The 20,570-nt window shown below is 51.5% G+C and overlaps 1 protein-coding gene across 2 annotated transcripts in view; it reads left to right on the top strand.

The window, feature by feature from the left end:
• The window catches only part of LSP1 (lymphocyte specific protein 1), a 60,326-nt gene that overhangs the window by 14,669 nt on the left and 25,087 nt on the right, over positions 1-20,570 (top strand). Inside the window, exon 1 of one of the 2 annotated variants that reach the window (XM_020970802.2) lies at positions 5,495-5,658. The exons of the other annotated variant lie outside the window; for it this stretch is intronic. Coding sequence (XP_020826461.1) covers positions 5,582-5,658 — 77 coding nt within the window. The 5' untranslated portion in view covers positions 5,495-5,581. Of the gene's footprint in view, positions 1-5,494; positions 5,659-20,570 lie in introns of those variants that run through there. 2 annotated transcript variants of the gene reach the window in all.

Below are 20,570 nucleotides of genomic sequence, written 5' to 3'. Positions count from 1 at the left end.
CCTAAGCCTCCCCGTCCCAGCTCTGCCTGGCCCTGACACGGTGCCCTCCAGGAGCCTGCTCTCCTGTTTACCCCTTGCACCCTCTCCTCTCCTCCTCCTTTCATGTCCCTGCCACCCTTTCCAGTACTGGACGCCCCTTTGCTCATGGCCACTGACTGTCCAGTTCTCCACTGTCCTCCCTAACCCTCCCTCCACCACCATCACCCAGAAACCCACCCCCCTGCTTTGAGCTTCTCAGATCCCAAGACATCAGTCAGTGGACACCCTTGGCACTGTTCTCTTCTTCCTCCCTCCTCCCTGAGGTCACCCTAATGCTTGCCTTTACTAAGGGACTTGGATGTGTATGTTAATGTCCCCTCTAACTGCCCCCCTCTCAGTTCCTCAGGGCCCTTGCTGGGTCCATGGCCCCACACAAGGGATTGGGCCGCCCCCAACTATTCCATGATCGAGCATTCTGAAATGCCTCTGAGACCGCCATGCACACCTCTCCTGTCTACCATCTTAGGTCTTATCCCTCCTACGCTGTGATCATTTCCATTTCCCAGGAATTCTGGACTCCGCTGCCCAGGACTTTTCCTGGTCATCATCATCTTTGCACTGGCTTTCCTTTCCCCTAGCTTCCCAGTCTTGACCCCTTGGTAAGCAAATTTGACATCAGAGCGTCTTCTGCTCCCTTGCCCCGTTCATTCAGGTCAAACCCCATTCCCAGGTTCTGCCATCCTCCCCCATCTCCAGTCTTACTCCACCACTGTTGCATTGGGCTGGGGCTGGGGGGAGCCATACACTGGGGTGATTGGACCCTCTACAAATTGACATGTTTTATTCTCAGTGGACCTTCACTGCTGGAAGCTGATCCTCTTACTCCTCCATAACTGACCTGCTATGGCACTGTCCCCTTTTGGAGACTATTCCAGATCTTCTCCTCTCCTCCCCCAGACCCTCCCAACCCTCCCTCACCCATGCTGTATATACGGAGAAAGCCTTTCACGCTGGGCTCCCCCTTTTCCCCTTCTCTACATTCACACCCCTTTGCCATCATCCCCCATTCTTTCTTCCTTCCCTCCAGCCTGATAAAGAGATGGTCCTTCTTCTTGCTGAGGGTTGGCCCTCTATGTGTGCCTCACACCTCTCTGACCATCTACCAGTCTCCTGATCCATGTCCCATCCCCTGCCTGTGGGCAGGGCCCACGACGGCTTTTTGCTGGCTTCTCTCCTCTTCTCTTCCTGAATCCAGCCCTGGCACTCTACCCACTGAGCCACCTGGCTGCCCTGGGGGTAGTAGTAGTAGTAGCAGTAGCAGTAGTAGTAGCAGCAGCAGTAGGAGGAGGAGGAGGAGGAGGAGGAGGAGTGGTGATGGTGGTAGTAGCAATACATTCATCTTGTGTTTTTAAGGTTCAGTAAAGTGACAGCTGCAATTTTCTTACCTGATCCTCACAACTCTATGCTACCATTATCTTCATTTCACAGAGAAGGGGATCACTGAGGATTGCTTGAGCACTCACCTTCCCCCTTCCTGATGGGCACTGTGTTTTGTCCAGATGAAGTGGCCCAGGTCAGAGAGTGGGTAAAAGACTCAGGATTTAGATTCAGGTCTTCCTGACTGCTTTACCTGAAAGACTCCATCTTATGCTCTGATTCCTGGGTCTTCCTCATCTCCATCTCTTAGAATCTCCAGCTTCCTTCAAAGCCACGGCCCCCAAGTCACATCCCACTTGAGGCACCCCATTCTTCTCCCTCTCCCCAAGTGCTAGCACCCCCCCCAGTTAACTGGTCTTTTCTTTCTTCTTTCCTCCCTTGATCTGTGTGCAGGCTACTTCCCCTCATAGGCCCTGAGGGCAGGGCAGCTCGCCTTTGTCTTGGAATTCCTAGCATCCAGCACCATCAGGCACAGGCTTGTCGATCAATTCATTGATTTTGGGAAGGCAAGCCACAAGGACTGTCAATAAAAAGCACAGTGTGGCTCCTTGTCAGTCCGATCTGGTCAGGATGGCTAGCTCTCAGAATGAGGGGAGCTTGGAGAGGAATAGAAGAGGATGGGAGAAGATGCCAGCTCAGGGCACAGTAAAGTGGAGGAAGGCACTGCCGCCCAGTGGCTGCTTTGTCTCACTCTAAGAGTGATCTTGGACCTGGAATTGCCAGAACAAAAAGTGGCTGATCAGGTGGGGATCGCAGATCCTGAGATAAGCGAGGAGAGAATGGGAGAGCCCCTCACTGCGCTGCCGACATGATCGCCAGGCCCCTGCGCCACATTCCAGGCCTCTGAAAGAACTGTCCCCTGCCATCACTGCTCTTGTTGGAACCTGGCTCGCCTTTGATGAATTCTGTAATGAAATCCAGGAGTGCTAGGGCTGACCCTAGTGCTAGGGTGTTAGTCCCACCAGTTGGGGTTTGGGGTTGGAAGAAGGGGATAGCCCTCTTACAGCTGGATAAAGCTAGAGGTGACAAATTCATGAGTCTTGCAGGCCATGGGAATCTGGGAAGAATTGTCCAATGACAGATTAAGGGCTGAGAAGGGCTGGTGCCTTCCCTCCGAGGCCTCTCGGGCAACCTCCTCGGCTCCCAAGGATTTAATGACCCTCTATCTCCATGTTGATGACTCGAATCTACCTTGGCTGCCCCGATCTTTCTGCTGACCTCCAATCTCTTTCAGTCATGTCTAAGCGAATGTTGAGTAGACATCTTAAACCCCACACGTCCAATACCCCTTGTCCTTTCCCCAAACCCTCCTGCCTTCTTACCTTCCCTCTTACTGTTGAGGATAGCAGCCTCCGCCCAGTCCCCAGGCTCCCAACCAGTATGGGTCATCCTAGATTCCTCACCCTCTCACTCCCCATATCCAAGCGATTGCCAAGGCCTGACATCTCTACCTTCGTGAACTAACATCTCTGCTGTATACCCTCTCCTCTCCTCTGATGTTGCCCCCATCCTGGTGCAGGCCCTCATCACCTCACACCAGGAATGCTGCGATATCCTGCTGGTGGGTCTGTGTGTCTCAGTATCTCCCCATTCCAGTCCATCCTCCATCTGGCCACTAAAGTGATTTTCCTAAAATGCAGGTCGGACCATGTCATGCCCCCACTCAATAAAGTCCAGGGGCTCCCTCTCTCCTCCAGGAGCAAATACAAACTTAGCCCATTCCTACCTTTCCTGGTTTCTTAGCCCTTCCCTCAGTCCACATATGCTTCCATCCAGTGACCCTGGCCTCCGGGCTCTTCCTCCAACTAGACCCTCCATCTCTTGGCTCTGGAATTCTCCCTAGCTGTCCCTGGAAGGCTCTCCCTCCTCTACTCAGATGACCAACCTCCCTGGCTTCCTATAAGTCCTGACTAAAGTCGCCCCTCCCACAGGAAGCCTCTGGAGCCTTCTGAATTCCAGGGCCTTCCCTCTGTTCTTGATTTCCTATTTACCGGGTCAGGAGCTCCCATTGTACCTATGGGCTTTCTCTCCCACACTGGATTATAAGCTTCTTGAGGACAGGGACCATCTTTTGTCTCTCTCTCTCCTGAGCTTAGCGCAGTGCCTGGCACACCTCAGATGCTTAATAAATGTTTATGGAATGATAAGTTGGTAGCTATTTGTCTTCACTTGTTTGGCCTATGGCTTGTTTGTACATGGTTATCCGCACCTTCTCTCCCCCACCAGGCTGTGAGCTCTTGGAGAGAAGGGACTGACTTTTTCACTTCTCTTTGTACATGGAGATCTTAGCACATCGCCTAACATACCCCTTAATCAATGCTTATTGACTCTTAGTTATCTGGACAGCTAGACCTTTGGGGGAATCTAAACCAATGGAATCTCACAGGAAAGTGTCAAAAGCTTCCCCTTGGGTTAGAAATCCTTCTTTTCCCAAGGGTCAGATGCCAGAGACAAGAGGGCTGGCTAGCGCCTAGGGGAACGTTTCAGGGGAGTGCAAGGTCACTGTGAGTCAGCAGTGTGAGCTCAGCACCAAAAGGGCTTGAGTACCTGTGAGCTACTCCTCCTAGGCCTCAAAGCCCTTGGCCCTCCACCCTAGCCAGACTGCACCTGGAGGGCTGGCTTCAGCTCTGGGCACCGCATTTGGAGAAGGTCCTTGGGAAGGCTGCCGAGGGTCGGGGCAGGGTGGGCTGAGAAGGCTGGAGGCCTTGTCTGGGAGTAACAGGGCCTTTCTGTGGAGGACAGACAGGGGGGTTCTGCTGGGCACCCAAAGGGCCCTTCTGTGGAGGACGAACAGGCAGCTTCTGCTAGGCCACCAAAGGCAGGACCTGGAGCGTTGTGGAAAAGGCATGAGGGGCTGGAGGTCAGGAAGCCCCTGTGTAACTGGGCAAGCTGCGCCAGATGAGGGGCTGGGAGCCCACTGGTCAGGCGTCCTGGACGCAGGGTCAGGGGTCAGTCAAGTCAGCATTTGTAGGCTTCCGAAGTGAGGGGCCAAGGCACGAAGCACCCAAAGTACTGCTGGGAGGCCAGCAGACAGTCCCTGCCCTCAAGGAGCCCACTTTCCAATGGGGGAAGACTGGGAGTAAATGGAGGATGGAAAGGAAGTCCTGGCGTGGGGTGAGTCCTGGGCAGCCCAGGCCTCGGCCACAAACGGGCTGGGTGACTTCAAGCAGAGGGCTCCCCTCTCTGAACTTTAGGCCCTTGCCCTGGACCCTGTCAGTGTTCCCCAGGGGGGTTGTCATGTGATCATAGGGAAGGTGACAAAGAAGCCCAGGCTTCATGGATCCCTACCGGCCCTGGGGAGAGAGAAGGGTTTTCAGTCCTGGGGGAGCGCCCCAGTGTTGGGGGCGGGGGCTGGAACGGTCATAGGAAAAGGGCCAGTTGGAGGTGGGGGGGAGCGATGTCGGGGCTGAGGAGCGAGTCACCTCGGAGAGGTTATGCCGGGGCTGGGACGGCGTCCCCTGGCACCGGCCCATCTCCCACGGGACCCAGGGGCTTAGCCTAGACAAGAGGTCTCCCTCCACCCATCATTCAGGTGGTCTGTAGAGCGCTCCCTGCCCCCACCCCCCATCCGGCTCAGCCATCTACGCAGGGAGGGGCCTCAGGTGATAACGGGGTGGGGTAGAGAGAAAACAAAGAGACAATGGAGAGTGAGGGAAAGGAGAGTGAGAGAGGAGGAAGAGGAAGGGAGTGAGGGAGGCTGCGGGTGGGGGGTGGGGGAGGAGACAGAGGGAGAGACCCCGGGGCAAGTCGAGAAACAAAGGCGGAAAGCTGCACTGTGGGCTCTGCTCCCGGCTCCCGGCTCCCGGCTCGGTTCGGGCCGTTCAGGCTAAGGCTCCCGATCCCGGGAGCCCCCCGCCCCCCATCCCTGTCCTCGGACCTTTCTGTCTAGTCTAGGGAAGAGGGGGAGGAGGGACAGGGGGAGGGGGAGGAGAGAGAAGGGGAGGGGGCAGACCGGAGTGGGGGGGGTGGGGAGAAGGGGCTGGAGGCAAACAATAGGAGCGGCTGAACTTCCTGGAGAGAGGGAACGCGAGAGGGGGCTGAGGGAGAGAGAGAGAGAGAGAGAGGGGGAGAGAGAGGGGGGGAGGGAGGCGGCAGCAGATTCGGCCGCAGCGGCGCCCCCTCATCTCGTCCGAGGGCTGGCAGCCCCGCAGTGCCCAGGGGCACCATGAACGGCAGCGGCGGTAGCAGCGCGGCGCTCTTGAGAAGGCACTCCAGCAAACAGGGCTTACAGAACCTGCTGAGGTAGGAGGGCATTGAGCCCCTGGTCTAGGTGTGAGGGCTGGGGGCTGTCCCGGTGCTCAGGGACCCAGCCAGGGGACAAGAGGATTGGGGGGGCAGTCCTTTTCATTCTGAGCCCCCCCCATTAGACCTAGTGTCCTCTCCACTCACACCCTCCCCCTGACTGCCCACACCCCAACACCCATAGACTGACACATTGACACACTCGAACAGAGGTGCCCTAAGGACCAGGAAACAAACTCCTGATAGCTTTTACAGAGGCAGCTGGGAGCTCAGAGCCTCTGCTATCCTTTGCAGTATCAGGAAGTCTGGGGGGCGGACATAGCACAAGCCTGGGGAGAAGAGTGTGTGTGTGTGTGTCTGTGTTTGTCTGGGGCTCCTAATTCCCACCCCCACCCCGCGTTCCTCCACCTGGGGGCCTGGTTTGCTTCTCCCATCACTGCTGTACAGCGGCCAGGGTGGGCCAAATGGGGGCTGCCCAAGGATTAGCAGGCAGGGCCTGAGCCCAGCATCAGGGTCTACCCTGGTCAGGGAAGAGAGGAGTGTTGTCCAGCCATGGATGCCACTTCCTTCCTGCCTCTGGGGGGTAAGGGGGCTCCTTGGGCCCAGGGCCATGTGGCTTCGGTTGCCTCCAACCAGTCCTCTTCAGAGGCAGGGTGCCCATCCCTTGCATCCCCAAGCCCATTTACTAGATGGGCAGACTGAGGATCAATCCAAGAAAAGAGGGAACTTGGTGATAAATAGAGTCATCAGGTAACTGAGATTTAATCACTGTTGTCCCAGGCATGTCTGAGATCCAACTTCCTGGCCCAGTGCTAACTTGAGGAGTGCCTTCGCCACGTCTCCCCTGCCATTGGGACTCAGTTTTCCCATCTGTAAAATGAAGCATTGGTGATATTCATGGCTCTGTGGCTCTCTTCACTTGTTTGGTGCCAGGAAGAGTGGGCAGGCTGGGGGCTGGCCAGGCTGATTGGTTAAGTAGACCAGTATCAAGCCCAGGCCCTTGGGCTTGGGTCATAGGGTCTGGGAAGCAGCCCCAGAGATTCAGGCCAAAGGAGGATTGAGCAATAGCATAATGACCCTTCAGTCCAGTCTTGGGGAAGCCCATAGCTGGGGCCTGGGCCAGAGCTCAGAGAGGCCAGAAAACTGCACCGAGATGGAGACAGCTCTTCCCTGGTATCCGAGCTTCCCTTGATGTGGGGGTGGGGCAGTGCCCACCTGTGGTTTTGCCAAGGCTGCCGGGGTGAAAATTGGCCTAGAGCTGCATGTGCAAGCTCAGATAGAGAAGCGGCAAATCCACAGAAACCCACAATGAAGGGCCAAGATACACAGGAAACCCTAAGGTTCCCCCTCCCCCCCTTCTGCTGCTGCATTTTTTAGGAATGATATCTGGAGTCAGCCTTCCAGTCCACTGGTCAGTGTGTTGGGCTGGCTTCCCAGTTAAAGGGACTCCATGCCAGACATTTATTAAGTGCTTCTGGGTGCTGGGCCCATAAAGCAGCCCCTCTTCTCCTCCCCTGGCTTCTGGGACCCATGTCTTTCTCCCTGGCTCCCCTCCTGCTGGTCCATCTGCTCCTTCTCTGCCTGTCTTATATGTGGGATCATTCCTCCCTCTCCCTCCCCTTAGCAAGGCTGCCCTGAGGGCTCAGCCTTAGCCTTTTCCCTTTTTCTGCCATTCCTGGGTGATCTCATCTCTCCCATGGGCCTGATCATCACTTCTAGGCAGATGGTTCCCTAATCTACATATTCAGCCCTTCTGTTTTTCCAGGATCCAGCCCCTAAACCCCCCCCCCCAACCTTGTACCACCAACAGCTCGGGTGGTAGGGGACCTGAAGGGGCTGACACTCTAGTGGGCTCCTGGAAAGTTTGCCTAGGTGCCAATCAGTCACTCACACTGTTGGGGTTCAGTCATGTCTGACTCTTCATGACCCCGTTTGGGGTTTTGTTGGCAAAGAGACTGGAGTGGTTTGCCATTTCCTTCTCCAGCTCATTTTGCCAGTAAGGAAACTGAGGCAAACAGAGTTAAGAGACTTACCCAGGGTCATACAGCTAGGACGTATCTGAGGCAGGATTTGAACTCATGTCTTCCTGACCCCAGCATGGTGCCTCGCCACTGCCCCACCTAGCAGTCACTCAAGACAAATTTGCAATTTAGACGCTTTTGAGTCTCTTTTCAACTTGATCAGAAGGAGGTTGTTACTCCTGGCTTAGCACAGAGCCTGGCACACAGTAGGTGCTTTATAAATAGTTATTCCTTTACCCATTTCACAGCCTACCAGAGGGACGGTGACTTTGCCTAGTAGCTCACAGCTACTACAAGTTAGAGAGGTTTAATTCAGGTGTCTCTCAAGCCCCAAGGCCCATTGCTGGTGGCTCTCCTCCAAAGAACCCTTTTACTGGTGATGGCACCACTGACTAGCCTCCTGGTCAGCAAGGTTCAATCTTTCCATCACTCAGGTCAATTCCACAGGCACTTATTCAATGCCTACTGTGTGCACGGCATGGGACTGGTCAAGAGGGGGACCAGAAAAAGGGGCTGGCACTGTGAGGAAGACATCTGGCCCCCTGCCCCCAACCACCCTGGGGGCTCTGCCCCTCCCACAGCCGCTGTGGGTGGCTCCCTCCTGGTCTCTCTGCTTCCAGTGGGTCAGCCCAGTGCTGGGGTCTGCTGTACCACCTGCCGCAGCTCCCTACTACCTCCAGGATAAAGGGCCAAGCAGCATGCTCCACAGTCTGACTCCCACCAACATTTCTTGCATTACTCCATATGCTTCCTTGATGATCCAATTTAATGGAGAGATGATGGGCTCCAGTCTGGGCTCTACCCTTGGCTACCCTTGTGAATTTGGGTGTCACTCAAAATCCCTAGGCCTCAGTTTACTCCTCATAAAACAAAGGATTGGAATGGATTGCCTTTGATAGCTTTAGAAGTCTCTGAACTAGGGGCAAGCTAGGTGGCACAGTGGATAGAGTACCGGCCTTGGAGTCAGGAGGACCTGACTTCAGATCCAGCCTCAGACACATAACACACACTAGCTGCGTGACTTTGGGCAAAGTCATTTACCCCCAATTGCCTCACCAAAAAAAGTCTCTGATCTAGGCTGGGGATAAAAAGGAAAGCCGAAGCAGACCTTGCCTTCAGAAAGCTCATTCTGGGGGGGAATCTGTATGAAAATAAATATGTATGTACAAGATACATGCATACAAGATAAACTGGGGACCAAGGCAGAGGGACAGAGGATCAGGAAGGGCTTTCTGGAAGAGGTGGGATCTTAGCTGGGACCTAAAGGAAGGCAGGGACAAACAGAGAGAGGATTCAAGGCATGGCAGGTCAGGGTCCAGAGATGGAGGGTCTTGAGTGAGGAACAGCCAGAAGAGTTACTGGATCACACATGTGGGGAAGAGATGTTAGAAGCCTAGAAAGGTAAGGGGGGGAGGGGTAGGTTGTATAGGGCCTTGAATGCCAAATAGGATTTTATATTTGGTTGTAGAAGTAATAGGGAGCCAGTGGAGTTTACTGAACAGGGGGTGACATGGTCAGTCCTGGGCTTTAGGGAAATCACTCTAGTGGCTGAGTGGAGGATGGGCTGGAATAGGGAGAGACAAGGCAGTCAGACTCCTCACCAGCTGTTGCAACAGTCCAGGTGTGAGGTGATGAGGGTCTGCACCAGGATGGGAGCAGTGTCGGGGGAGAGAAGGGACCTATTAGGGAGACATTGCAGAGGTGAAATTGACCAGAGGTGCTGTAGAGATGAAATGGACCAGAGATACAGCAGAGGTGAAATGGACCAGAGATGCAGCAGAGATGAACTCCACAGATCTTGGCACTGTATTGGACCTGAGGCCCAGGATGACTCTCAGGTTGGGAGCCTGAGGGACTGGGAGAGTGAGGGTGCCCTTTACAGTAATAGGGAAAGTAAGAGGGCACAGGAAAGGTTTAGGAGGAAAGATGAGTTCCATTTTGGACATGTTAAGGTTCAGATGTCTACTGGACATCCAGTTCAAGATGTCTGAAAGGAAGTTGGAGATGTGAAACTGAATGTCAGCAGAGAGACTGGGGCAGGAAAGGTAGATTTAAGAACATCAGCATAGAGATAGATGGTCATTAAATCCGTGGGGGCTGATGAGATCACCCAGTGAGGTATTATAGAGAGAGAAGAGCAGAGGGCCTAGGACAGAGCCCTGAGGGACACCCATGGTCAGAGAGTATGATCTGGAGCAGCAAAGGAGACAGAGAAGGAACAATCAGAGAGGGAGGAGGAGAACCAGGGGAGAGAGAGGGGGGTTCCCTGAAAACTTAGAGAGAGGAGAGGATCCAGGAGGAAAGAGTGACCGACAGCCTCCAAGCCTGCAGAGGGGTCGAGAGGAACAAAGATTAAGAAAAGGCCATTGGAGCCGGCAATTCAGAGGTCAGATTCAGCGAATGTGGTCAGTCTGCTTTCCTTCCATCTTTGGAAGCCCAGAGTGACTAGTTTCATGCTGGTGCTCCTGTGGGAAAGGCTGGAGCAAGAGGAGACCCAGGTCCTTGGCTTGGATGGTAGTCCCAGGGCAAGGGAGATGCCACCCACAAGTGCCCTTACCTGATCTAGTGCCATCTGCCCAGTGAGGGCACTGGGGGGCCCAGCTTCATAAACTGGGAACCTGGGAAGGGCTGCTGTGAAGGACCAGAATCCTCAAGTCTAGGACTTGCCCTCTCTGGGTTGACAACCAGGAGACCTGAGTTCTAATCCCAGCTCTATCATTAACAGGCAAATTAGTGCATAGAGCAGTGAGCCTGGAGTCACCAAAGACCTGAGTTCAAATCCAGCCTCACATACTTCCTAGCTGTGTGACCCTGGGCAAATCACTTTAACCTCTGGCTGCCTCAGTTTCCTCAATTGTAAAGTGGCGATAATAATAGCACCTACCTCCAAGGGTAGTGGTGAGGACCAAATGAGAGAAGCATTGTAAAGTGCTTGGCTCAGCGCCTGCCTTCCTTCCTTCCCTCCTTCCTTTTCCTTCCTTCCTTCCTTCCTTCCTTCCCTCCCTCCCTCCCTCCCTCCTTCCTTCCTCTTCCTTCCTTCCTTCCTTCCTCTTCCTTCCTTCCTTCCTTCCTTCCTTCCTTCCTTCCTTCCTTCCTTCCTTCCTTCCTTCCTTCCTTCCTTCCTTCCTTCCTTTCCTCCCTCCCTCCTTCCTTTCTTCCTTCCTTCCTTTCTTCCTTCCTTCCTTCCTTCCTTCCTTCCTTCCTTCCTTCCTTCCTTCCTTCCTTCCTTCCTTCCTTCCTTCCTTCCTTCCTTCCTTCCTTCCTTTTTCCCTGGCTCCTTTCCTTCCCTCCTTCCCTGCCATTAACTCACTATAATCTTGGGCAAGTCTCTTTCTCTCTGTTCCCCTTCCCTTTATGTAAAATGGGTCTAATCATTCCCTCCCTACCTCTCAAGGTAGTTGTCAAGATCAGCTAAGACTGGCTGGGGCCCAGTGCTTGAATGAGAAGAAGTCCTCATTCTCCTAATCTTGTATGTGATTTGTCCCCTGCCCACACTCACCCCCCAGTGCCAGGGGAGGGACTGGGCCCTTCTGGGATTTCTTTGCTCCCCTCTTTCCCTCCCTCTCCCCTCCATCTCCATACTGGATGCTAGAGTGTAGGGGCAGCAAATGTTTTCTGGATGACTGACTCACATGGGGTGTCTCCAAGGCGATTGGAGACCTCCTGGTAGTAGGCACCTCCACACTGTGACTGATTGTCCATCTGTCACCCCCATTGGGGCTGGAGAGACCCCTCAGTTTAGTTCAGCAAATACTATTAGTATGTCTTTTGTGCCAAGGACTGAGCCAAGCACTGGAGACACAGAAAAACCATCCCTACTCTCAAGAAGTGGATCTTTGTAAAAGCGGCAACAGCCTGAGCTGTGGGGACAAAGGGGAGATCTCACCGAGCACGAGGCAGGCTTGAAGGGGGAGCCCCCATTTAGTCAACATATGGAGGAAGCAGCTCCCAGAGTGAGAGCTGGGACCTTGGGGGAAGTCTCCTAGGAAGTGAGGCCTCAGGGTCTGGGCCCCCAAAGGGCACACAGGAGTCATGGTTTGGGGAAGCCTGAGGCCAGTGGTCCAGTTAGAGCAGGGGAAAGCTACATTAGAAATGGCTGGCAAAGGTAGAGGACTGGAAGAAAGGAGGGAGGAAGGGAATGAAGGGAGGGAGGAAGGAAGGAAGGAAGATAGGAAAGGAGGGTGGGTGGGAGGAAGGAAAGAAGAGGGAAGGAAAGGAGGGAGAGAGGAAGGAAGGAAGGAAGGGAGGAAGGAAAGAAGGGAGAATGAAGGAAGGTAGGAAAGGAGGGAGGGAGGGAGGAAGACAGCTGCTTTTAGCTTCTGCCTCAGACACTTATTTTTTTTTTAGGTAGTTTTAAAAAAATGTTTATTAATTTATTTTGATTTTTCAACAATCACTTTGAGTTGAAAATTCTTCTCCCTTTTTCTCCCCCCCACCCTCCCCAAGGCAGCGCACAATCTGACATAGGCTTTACATTTACATACCCATTAAACATATTTTCACATTGGTGAAGCTGTAAGTAAAAATTAAAACCAATAGGAGGAACCATCAGAAAGATGAAACAAAACTCAACAGAAGGTAAAAATAAGTGAGAGCGATTTGACTTCCATAGTTCTTTCTTTGGATGTGAACAGCATTTTCCATCCCGAGGCCTCTGGAGATGTCTTAGATCCTCGTAATGCTGAGAAGGGTTCAGTTTAACAATCTTAGTCATTGCATAACGTGGCTGTTATTGTGTACAAAGTCCTCTTGGTCCTGCTCACTTCACTCAGCATCAGACCATATAAGTCTTCCCCAAACCATGACTCCTGTGTGCCCTTTGCGTTTCTCTAATCAATAATGATTTAGAGCATTTTTTCATATGACTATAGATGGCTTTAATTTCTTCATCTGAGAACTGTCTGTTCATATCCTTTGACCATTTATCAATTGGGGGATGGCTTGTATTCTTATAAATTTGTCTTAATTCTCTATATATTTTGGAAATGAGACCTTTATCAGAGAGACTGGTTGTAAAAATTGGGAAACAATTTTCTACCTTCCTTCTAATCTTAGTTTCATTGGCTTTGTTTGTGCAAAAGCTTTTCAATTTAATGTAATCAGAATTATCCATTTTGCTTTTCATAATGTTCTCTACCTCCTGTTTGGTCATGAATTCTTCTGTTCTCCATAGATCTGATAGGTAAACTACTCCTTGTTCTCCCAGTTTACTTATAGTATCAGCCTTTATATCTAAGTCCTGAACCCATTTTGACTTTATTTTGGTATATGGTGTGAGATTTTCATCTATGCCTAGTTTCTGCCATACTGTTTTCCAGTTTTCCCAGCAGTTTTTTTCCAAGAGTGGGTTCTTATCCCAGAAGCTGGGGTCTTTGGGTTTATCAAATAATAGATTACTATAGTCATTGACTACTGTATCTTGCATATTTAACCTATTCCACTGATCCACTACTCTATTTCTTAGCCAGTACCAAGCAGTTTTGATGACTGCTGCTTTATAATACAATTTAAGATCTGGAATTGCTAGGCCACCTTCCCCTGCATTTCCTTTCATTAGTTCCTTTGATATTCTGGACCTTTTGTTTTTCCAAATGAATGTTGTTATTATTTTTTCTAACTCTATAAAATAATTTCTTGGTAGTTTGATTGGTATGGCACTGAATACATAAATTAGCTTAGGTAGGATTGTCATTTTTATTATATTAGCTCGGCCTACCCATGAGCAACTGATGTTTTTCCAGTTATTTAGATCTGCCTCAGACATTTATTATCTGTGTCCCTGAGACAAGGGCCCTGGGCAAGTCACTTCACCTCCTGGAAGAGGGCAAACTTTAAAAGCTCCTGCCCTCCATAAGTTTCCAGGCCCTTCCATATATGCTCAAATAGATAGAACATAACCTAAGGTAACTGGAGCGGGGAGGGAGGCAGCAGCAGCCTCTGAGGGGACCTGGCTGTATCTCAGGATCTTGCAACGTGATCGCCTTGTTATCATTATCTCTAATGCAACGATCTATTATTTGTTATTTGTTTCTTTGACCCACCAGTTCCTTAGGATTAACTTGGTCTCAGTTAATCCTTTAGAAAATGACCCTTTGTTGGATATAATTTTTGTGTTATAGTTGTGGTCAGTAAAGGATGTGTTTAATATTTCCACTTTTCTTCATTTGTCTGTAAGGTTTTTTGTGTTTGTGTTTGTTTTTTGTTTTTTTGCTAGGCAGTAGGGTTAAGTGACTTTCCCAGGGTCACACAGCTAGTAAGTGTCAAGTGTCTGAGGCCAGATTTGAACTTAGGTCCTCCTGACTCCAGGGCCAGTGACCTATCCGCTGCACCACCTAGATGCCCCTGTTTGTAAGGTTTTGATGCATTAAGACATGGCCAGTGTTTGCAAAGGTGCCATTCATAGCTGAGAAATACATGTGTACTCCTTTCTAATTATTCCCATTCAACAATAACCAGGGATGTAATTCTTCTAAAACTTTAATCGGGCTCTTCACTTTCTTGTTTATTTCTTTTTTTAAATTAGTCTAGGTATGAAAGGGGCACCTTGAGGTCCCCAGCTATGAGAAATAGTCTTACTGTCTGTCTCCCTGTAGCTTGCTTAGTTTTTCCTTTTAAGTATTTAGATGTTATGTCATTGGTGAATCTGTGTAAAATACTGCATACTGAATTCATTGTCTCTCGTATACTGGCACAAGGTAGTTTCTTTCTTGATGCTTCTCTTTTTTTCAGTCTCTTTTTGTTGACACCTTGACTCAGATCATGACTGCTATCCCTACTTTTTGGGGTTCAGCTGACTTTGCTCTAGCCCCTCATTTAAACTCTACCTGAATCCTGATATTTCTTGCAAACACGTTTTTGGATTCTGTTTTCTAGCCCATCCTGCTAACCTCTTCCCTCTTTATGATTGAGGCTGTCCCATTCACATTTAGTCGTGACCACTGATTGTGTGTTTCCTTCCAGCCCATTCTCATATTCTCCAGGCCCTCTTTACGAAGGAGGAGTGTGGTCAGCATCAGGGCTCTCTAGGTTTGGCACAATCTGCTTCCAGTCTGGGGACCCTGTTCTCTTCCCCTCACCCAGACCCCAGTCACGGATTCTTATTCTTTCTTTTCTAATACCAAGGGAAGGGATCAGGAAAGGCCCCTTCATAGGAGGTTTCGTTTCTAAGAGGCAGAAATGAGGAGAGAGTGCTTTCTAGGCATGGAGGACGGCTAATGCGAAGGTGTGGAGATGGGAGATGTTATCTCATGTGACAGACGATAAGGAGAACTGTTTGGCTGGACGGTAGAATGGGTGAAGGGGAGAAGTTATGCAGAACGAGCCTGGAAAGGTGGGCTGGAATCACATTGTGAAGTTTTAGGTGCCAAACAGTGGACCTTGTAGGGAGACACAGGAGTTTATGGAATTGAGGGATGGACAGGGTGATGTGGTCGGACCTGCCCTCGAGGAAAATCACACTGGTGGCCAAGTGGAGGAAGAACTGGAGTGGGGAGAGACTGAGGCAGGCAGACCCTCCCTCCTGCAGGTTATGACGATAGTCCAGGTGTCAGGGGATGAGGGTCGGCACCAGGGTGGGGAGCAGGGGCGGAGGAGATGCCAGGAAGGTTGAAACTGCAGGACTTGGCAAGGAATTGGATGTGGTAGGAAGACCTGAGTTCAAATCCTGATATCAGCCTAGATGAGACACTTAACCCGTTAGCCTTGGTTTCTTCATCTGCATGATGGGAGTAACTCACAAGGTTGTTGTGAAAACAAAATTAGATAGTTTTTGTGCACACGGTCTGTTCTCATTGTTACTACTCACGGACGTTCTTTTGAGGGAGTGAAGGGCTGAGGTTGTGACCCTTAGGTTGTGAGCCAGGGTGCCTGGAAGGGCGCTGGCACTCTCTGCAGAGCTGGGGAAGAGGAGAGGGAGAATGCCCGAGGTCCCTCCCCTCAGACTGGGTGACAGCCGATGGGATTTTGAGGACTTCCTAGGGGTGACCTGGAGGGGCCCCGTGACCTTGGCTAAGTCCCTTCCCTCAGGAGCCTTCCACCTTGAGGAGCAGATGTCAGGTGCCTGGGGCATCTGACGACAGCTTAGTTTAACTTCCCTTCTTGAGCTTTTTGGTGGCTTGTCTGGTGGGAAGAGGACAGCAACTTTTGTCTTGGTAATAATAATAATTACGGTAACGGCTTTTAGAGAGTGATTTAAAGTTTGCAAAGCAAGTTACTGGTGTTAATTCACTTGATTCTTTATCATCCCCATTATTATCCTCAGTTTACAGATGAAGAAACTGAGGCAGACACCGTTGAGTGACTTGCCCAGGGTCACACAGCTAGGCCAGATCTGAACTCACTGGAGCTGCTGGGTGGCTATGAGACTGTCTCTGCCTTCCCAGCATCTCTCCCGCGCTCAGCGACTCCCAGGGAGGCATCTTGAGCAGAGCTGCACCCGTGTCAGGGCACTCCATCTACACACACAGCACCCATGCTGCTTTGGCACACCATCTTTCGGGGCCTCAGTTTCCACATCTGTAACACAGGGCTAATCATCCCTGCCCCGCCTCCCTCCTAGGGCTGTTGTGAGTTTCAAACCAGGGTGTGACTGCACAAGGTTACTGGTGTTGAAAAAATAATTAATATTGGTTTTGAATTTGAAAATTCGCCCCCCTCGAGAGAGTTTTGATTTACACTCTGCAGAGGTGAACCCGCACTTAATGCCACTTGATTTAACAAACAAGGATGTAATAAAGCCCCCCCCCCCCTTCTAGCTTCCTAAGCCTCCTGATTGTTCGGGCTGCCTGATACAGGGCCTTTCACGGACAGAGGGAGTGCTCACAAAATCCTTGTTGACTGACTGACAGAGTGACTGATGGAACATTCTTAGAAACATTTCAGAATTTCTTACAATGGTCTTTGTTCCATTTTCCACATCATTCCCCTTCACAGAAAACCCCCACGTGCCAAGCAGAATGGAGTCAAAGAAAGCCGCGGGTGTCTGTAGCCCCCGCCCCACGCGGGCGGTCCACCCGCTTCCTCCCTGGCCCTCCGGACACCTGGCCAGTGCTTCTCGAGGGCAAGATTGCACGGCCTCGCTTGGGTCCTGCCCCTCTTGCTGTGCTGGGGCTTCCTACCCAGGCTTCCCTGAACCCCGCTTTGTGGTTCTGACAGCCCAGCAGCATCCCGCCGGCTGGTGCAGCCCGGCCCGCTCACTTGTGCCCCTCCACGGGTGCCTCCTGGGCTTCTGGATGGGCCCTTTTTCCCTTTATTCCTCCTCCAAAGATCAGAAGGGTGCCTTGATTTCGATTCTTCCCTCACTGGTGTTACCTGCCCTGCTCACCCCAGCCCTCATCCCTGCTTGTTTCCCTGTGGAAGCATTGACGTGTTTCTGCACCGAGGTCTGCAGTGTGTGTGTGAGTGTGGTGTGTGTGTGTAAGAGTGTGTGAGACATCTGCTTTCTTTCTTTTTAGGCAGTTGGCGTTAAGTGACTTGCCCAGGGTCACACAGCTAGCTAAGTGTCAAGTGTTTGGTCTGAGGCCGCATTTGAACTCAGGTCCTCCTGACTTCAAGGCCAGTGCTCTATCCACTGCACCACCTCGCTGCCCCTTCTGCTTTCTTATTTATCTCCCTCATTACCCTTTGAAGCACGAAGGTTCTAAAGAGACGCTTGTTTCCTCTCCCCCCTTAGAACATTAGCACCACATCACCATCTGTATCCGGCCCCTCCCAACGGCCAGAATGAAATGTCATTTCTAGGTTTCTCTGGACTCTTGTATTTGTGTTTCAAAGTTCCTGTTCGGTTCACGTCTTTTCATCAGAAATGCTTCAAAATCCTCTATTGCATTAAAAGTCTGTTTTCCCCTTGTAGGATTGTTTTTAGGTATATATCCACACACACACACACACACACACACACACACACACACACATGTGGTAGATACACAAGTGTGTATATTTATCATTTTCTGTGTACACACACACACACACACACCTCACCTTTTGGAATATTATATTCTAAGATCTCTCGTTTTTTGTAGAAAAGCATCCGAGTCTCGTGTGATCTGACTGTGGTTCCTTGCTACTTAAATTATTTTTTCTGGATGCTCGCAATATTTTTTCTTTGACATTGGAGCTCTGCATTTTGGCCCTGATATTCCCAGGACTTTTTTCTTTTGGGGGTTTCTTTCAGGAGGTGTTCGGTTGACGCATTCTATCTTGGCTCAACCCTCTGGCAATAATTTATCTGAGCAGTTTGGACTTCTTCTGAAATAGTGTCCAGATTTTTTAATCTTGTTTTTCAGAGAGTTGAATTCTTAAGCCCTCTCTCCTTGACCTGTTTTCCACATCAGTTGTTTTAGATATTAGGCATCTGACATCTTCTTCTGTTTTTTTTTTCCAGTTTTTAAAATTTTATTCTAATTTTCTTTCTCATAGAATCATGAATTTCTCTTGGTGTGTCCTAGTTTTCAGGGATTCCATTTCTTTTTCTTTTTCTTCTTTTTTTTTGTTGTTGTTGAAGCAGTTAGGGTTAAGTGACTTGCCCAGGGTCATACAGCTAGTGAGTGTTATGTGTCTGAGGCTGGTTTTGAACTCAGGTCCTGCTGACTCCAGGACTGGTGAAGCGATTCCATTTCTTGAGTAAGATTTACCACTTTTCCAAGTAATTTATTTCCCTTCCAGTTTTTTCTCCAGAGTTTTTGTTTCACTTTTTGCTTCATTTCTTCTAGATATCCGTGCAGTCCTGGTAGAACATGTATTTTTCTCCTTGAAGTCACTGGTTGAAGCTGGGGAGTCACTGTCTGCATTTTAGGGGGAGAATCTCTGGGTCTCCGGTCATTTCTGGTGTCGGTCGGTGTCTCTGATTTACTCCTCTCTCCAGCCTCAGTTCCTGTACTGAGGCTTTGGGCCAGGCCAGCTCCCCTCAGCTTCCCTTTCAGACGTGATGTTAGCCAGGCTTGCTCTTGGCCTACCTTACGTCCACCCGCTTTCTATGCTGACCTCTCCTTCCCGGGGTTGGGTCTCCTGGTCTCTGATGATTCCTCTGGGCCCTTCTCAGGGGTCTCAGAGCCCCTGGGCCCTGGGCTGTCCTGGTCTGAAGGCACTGGCTACTGCCAGTCCCAGGTGGCCAGGAGGCCTCAGGACGCATTGGCTCCGCCCCCTCTGGTTGTCCTGTGAGGCTGCAGGCACGTGGGTCTGTATGGGTGTCCAGCAGCCCCTTTTCTATGGCTTCACCTCTTGGTCAGTTCTGCGGGGGAACACGTCACCCACTATAACAGCTGGATTCTCAACCGTTAGGCAGTGTGGTGTGGACTTCAGGGTCATGACTGAAGACGGCGTGTGTGCGCTGGGGGCTCTGTCTCTCAGGCCACCGGCTGGCCTTTGGCAACCTCTGACGTGCCAGAGTGTCAGTGGGGACCTGCATCTCCCTGTCTCACCCCCAATCACTGCCTGTCAGGCTCTGGGGCCGTAGCTGAGAGCCGCCTCCCATGCCTGCTATCTTGTTTGAGAAACCTGAGCGATCAGGCCAGGGGCCTGCTGACAGAAGCCCTTCCACCTGGAGGATGCTGGGGTTGGACTTCTCACCATTTAATTTGAGTGCACAGGAGGAGCTGGGGATGTCTCCTTCCCGTCAGAAGAAGCCCCAGGGCGCATGAGGCCCATCTGCAAGTGGGCTAAGGTCTGTCCTGGGGGAGAAAGAAGGGCCAGACTTGTTCTGCTCAGTCCTGGGGGCAGAGAGGCCTGCTCATCCAGTGACCGGCTCTGTGGTGATGAGCCTGGCCAGAGCAGGCCGTGACTGGACCTGGATCCCACACCCTTCCACTGTGGGAGGACCTGGCCACACTTGCAGCCTTCAGGAGACCCCAAGGCCTTCTAGGCTATGGTGGGAGGATGGGCAGTGTAGTAGCCGGTCCACTCTGGATCCAGCCTGGGTGCCGTAGAGATGCGCCGGCGGACTGGGGAGGTGTCTGGGTACCCCAGGCTCCTTGGGGTCAGGGATGGTTTGTCTTTCTGTCCCCAAGGCTTGGCATCGTGCCTGGCACATATGATTGGATTGAATTAGAGTTGATGCCAAGAGGTTTCCTAACAATGAAAGCTGTCCCAGTGTGGCGAGGGCTGTCTCTGAAGGGGATGCCACTTCCCTTCCCCTTCCCCCCTCCCAGGAGGCCTTCATGCAGATGCTGGGGAGATCTGGCCGGGGCAGGGGTCCAGCTTTGGGATCCAGGAGTCAGATATGTCTTCATTATGCCAGCAACAGAAACCACAGAGAGGATAGGGGTTGGACGAGGGGTCATGTCCTGCCTGGCCTGGGAGGTGAGAACTGGAGGTCAACACCATGATTTTACAAAAGAGGAAATGAGGCGCATAGCAGAATAGGGGATTGTGGAGCATGGGAAGTGACAAAGCAGAGCTCCCTGAACCATACGATGGCAGGTTTGGAACTGTCACTGGGGCCTGGCCCCTCTTTTGACACCCAAGGCCTTTTTCTTTCGAAGGTGGCATTAGCAGCTGGAAAGTAAGGAGGGGACTCATGTAGGAAGTGATCTTTCTTCTGAGCTTTGCAGAAAGACGGGGATTCTTAGAGGCAGTGGTGAAGACGAGCTGTGCTCCAGGCCTGGGGAATGTCTGGGCGGAGGCTTGGAGTGGGAGATGGGGTGTCTGTCACGGGGGGCATGCTGCCAGGCTCTCCAGGGAATGTGGGAGAGCCTGGACAGGGAGGTTGGGGCCAGATCTTGAAAGGTGTTTGTGATGGGCTCGAGGTAATAGAGAGTCCATGGGGCTTCCTGAGAAGGGAAGGGCCCTGCTCCTAGTGTCACTCTGGCTACTGAGCAGGGGGGTGGGTGGGCAAGGGGGAGAGGCCTGAGGCGGGAGACCAGGGAGGAGGCCCCGGAAGAGGAGAGAAGAGGAAGG

The sequence above is a fragment of the Phascolarctos cinereus genome, unplaced genomic scaffold (assembly GCF_003287225.1).
Source record: "Phascolarctos cinereus isolate Bilbo 61053 unplaced genomic scaffold, phaCin_HiC Scaffold_9;HRSCAF=440, whole genome shotgun sequence".
NCBI lineage: Eukaryota > Metazoa > Chordata > Mammalia > Diprotodontia > Phascolarctidae > Phascolarctos > Phascolarctos cinereus.
Note: the sequence above shows the minus strand (reverse complement) of the source record. Positions and strands in the feature narration are given on the sequence as shown.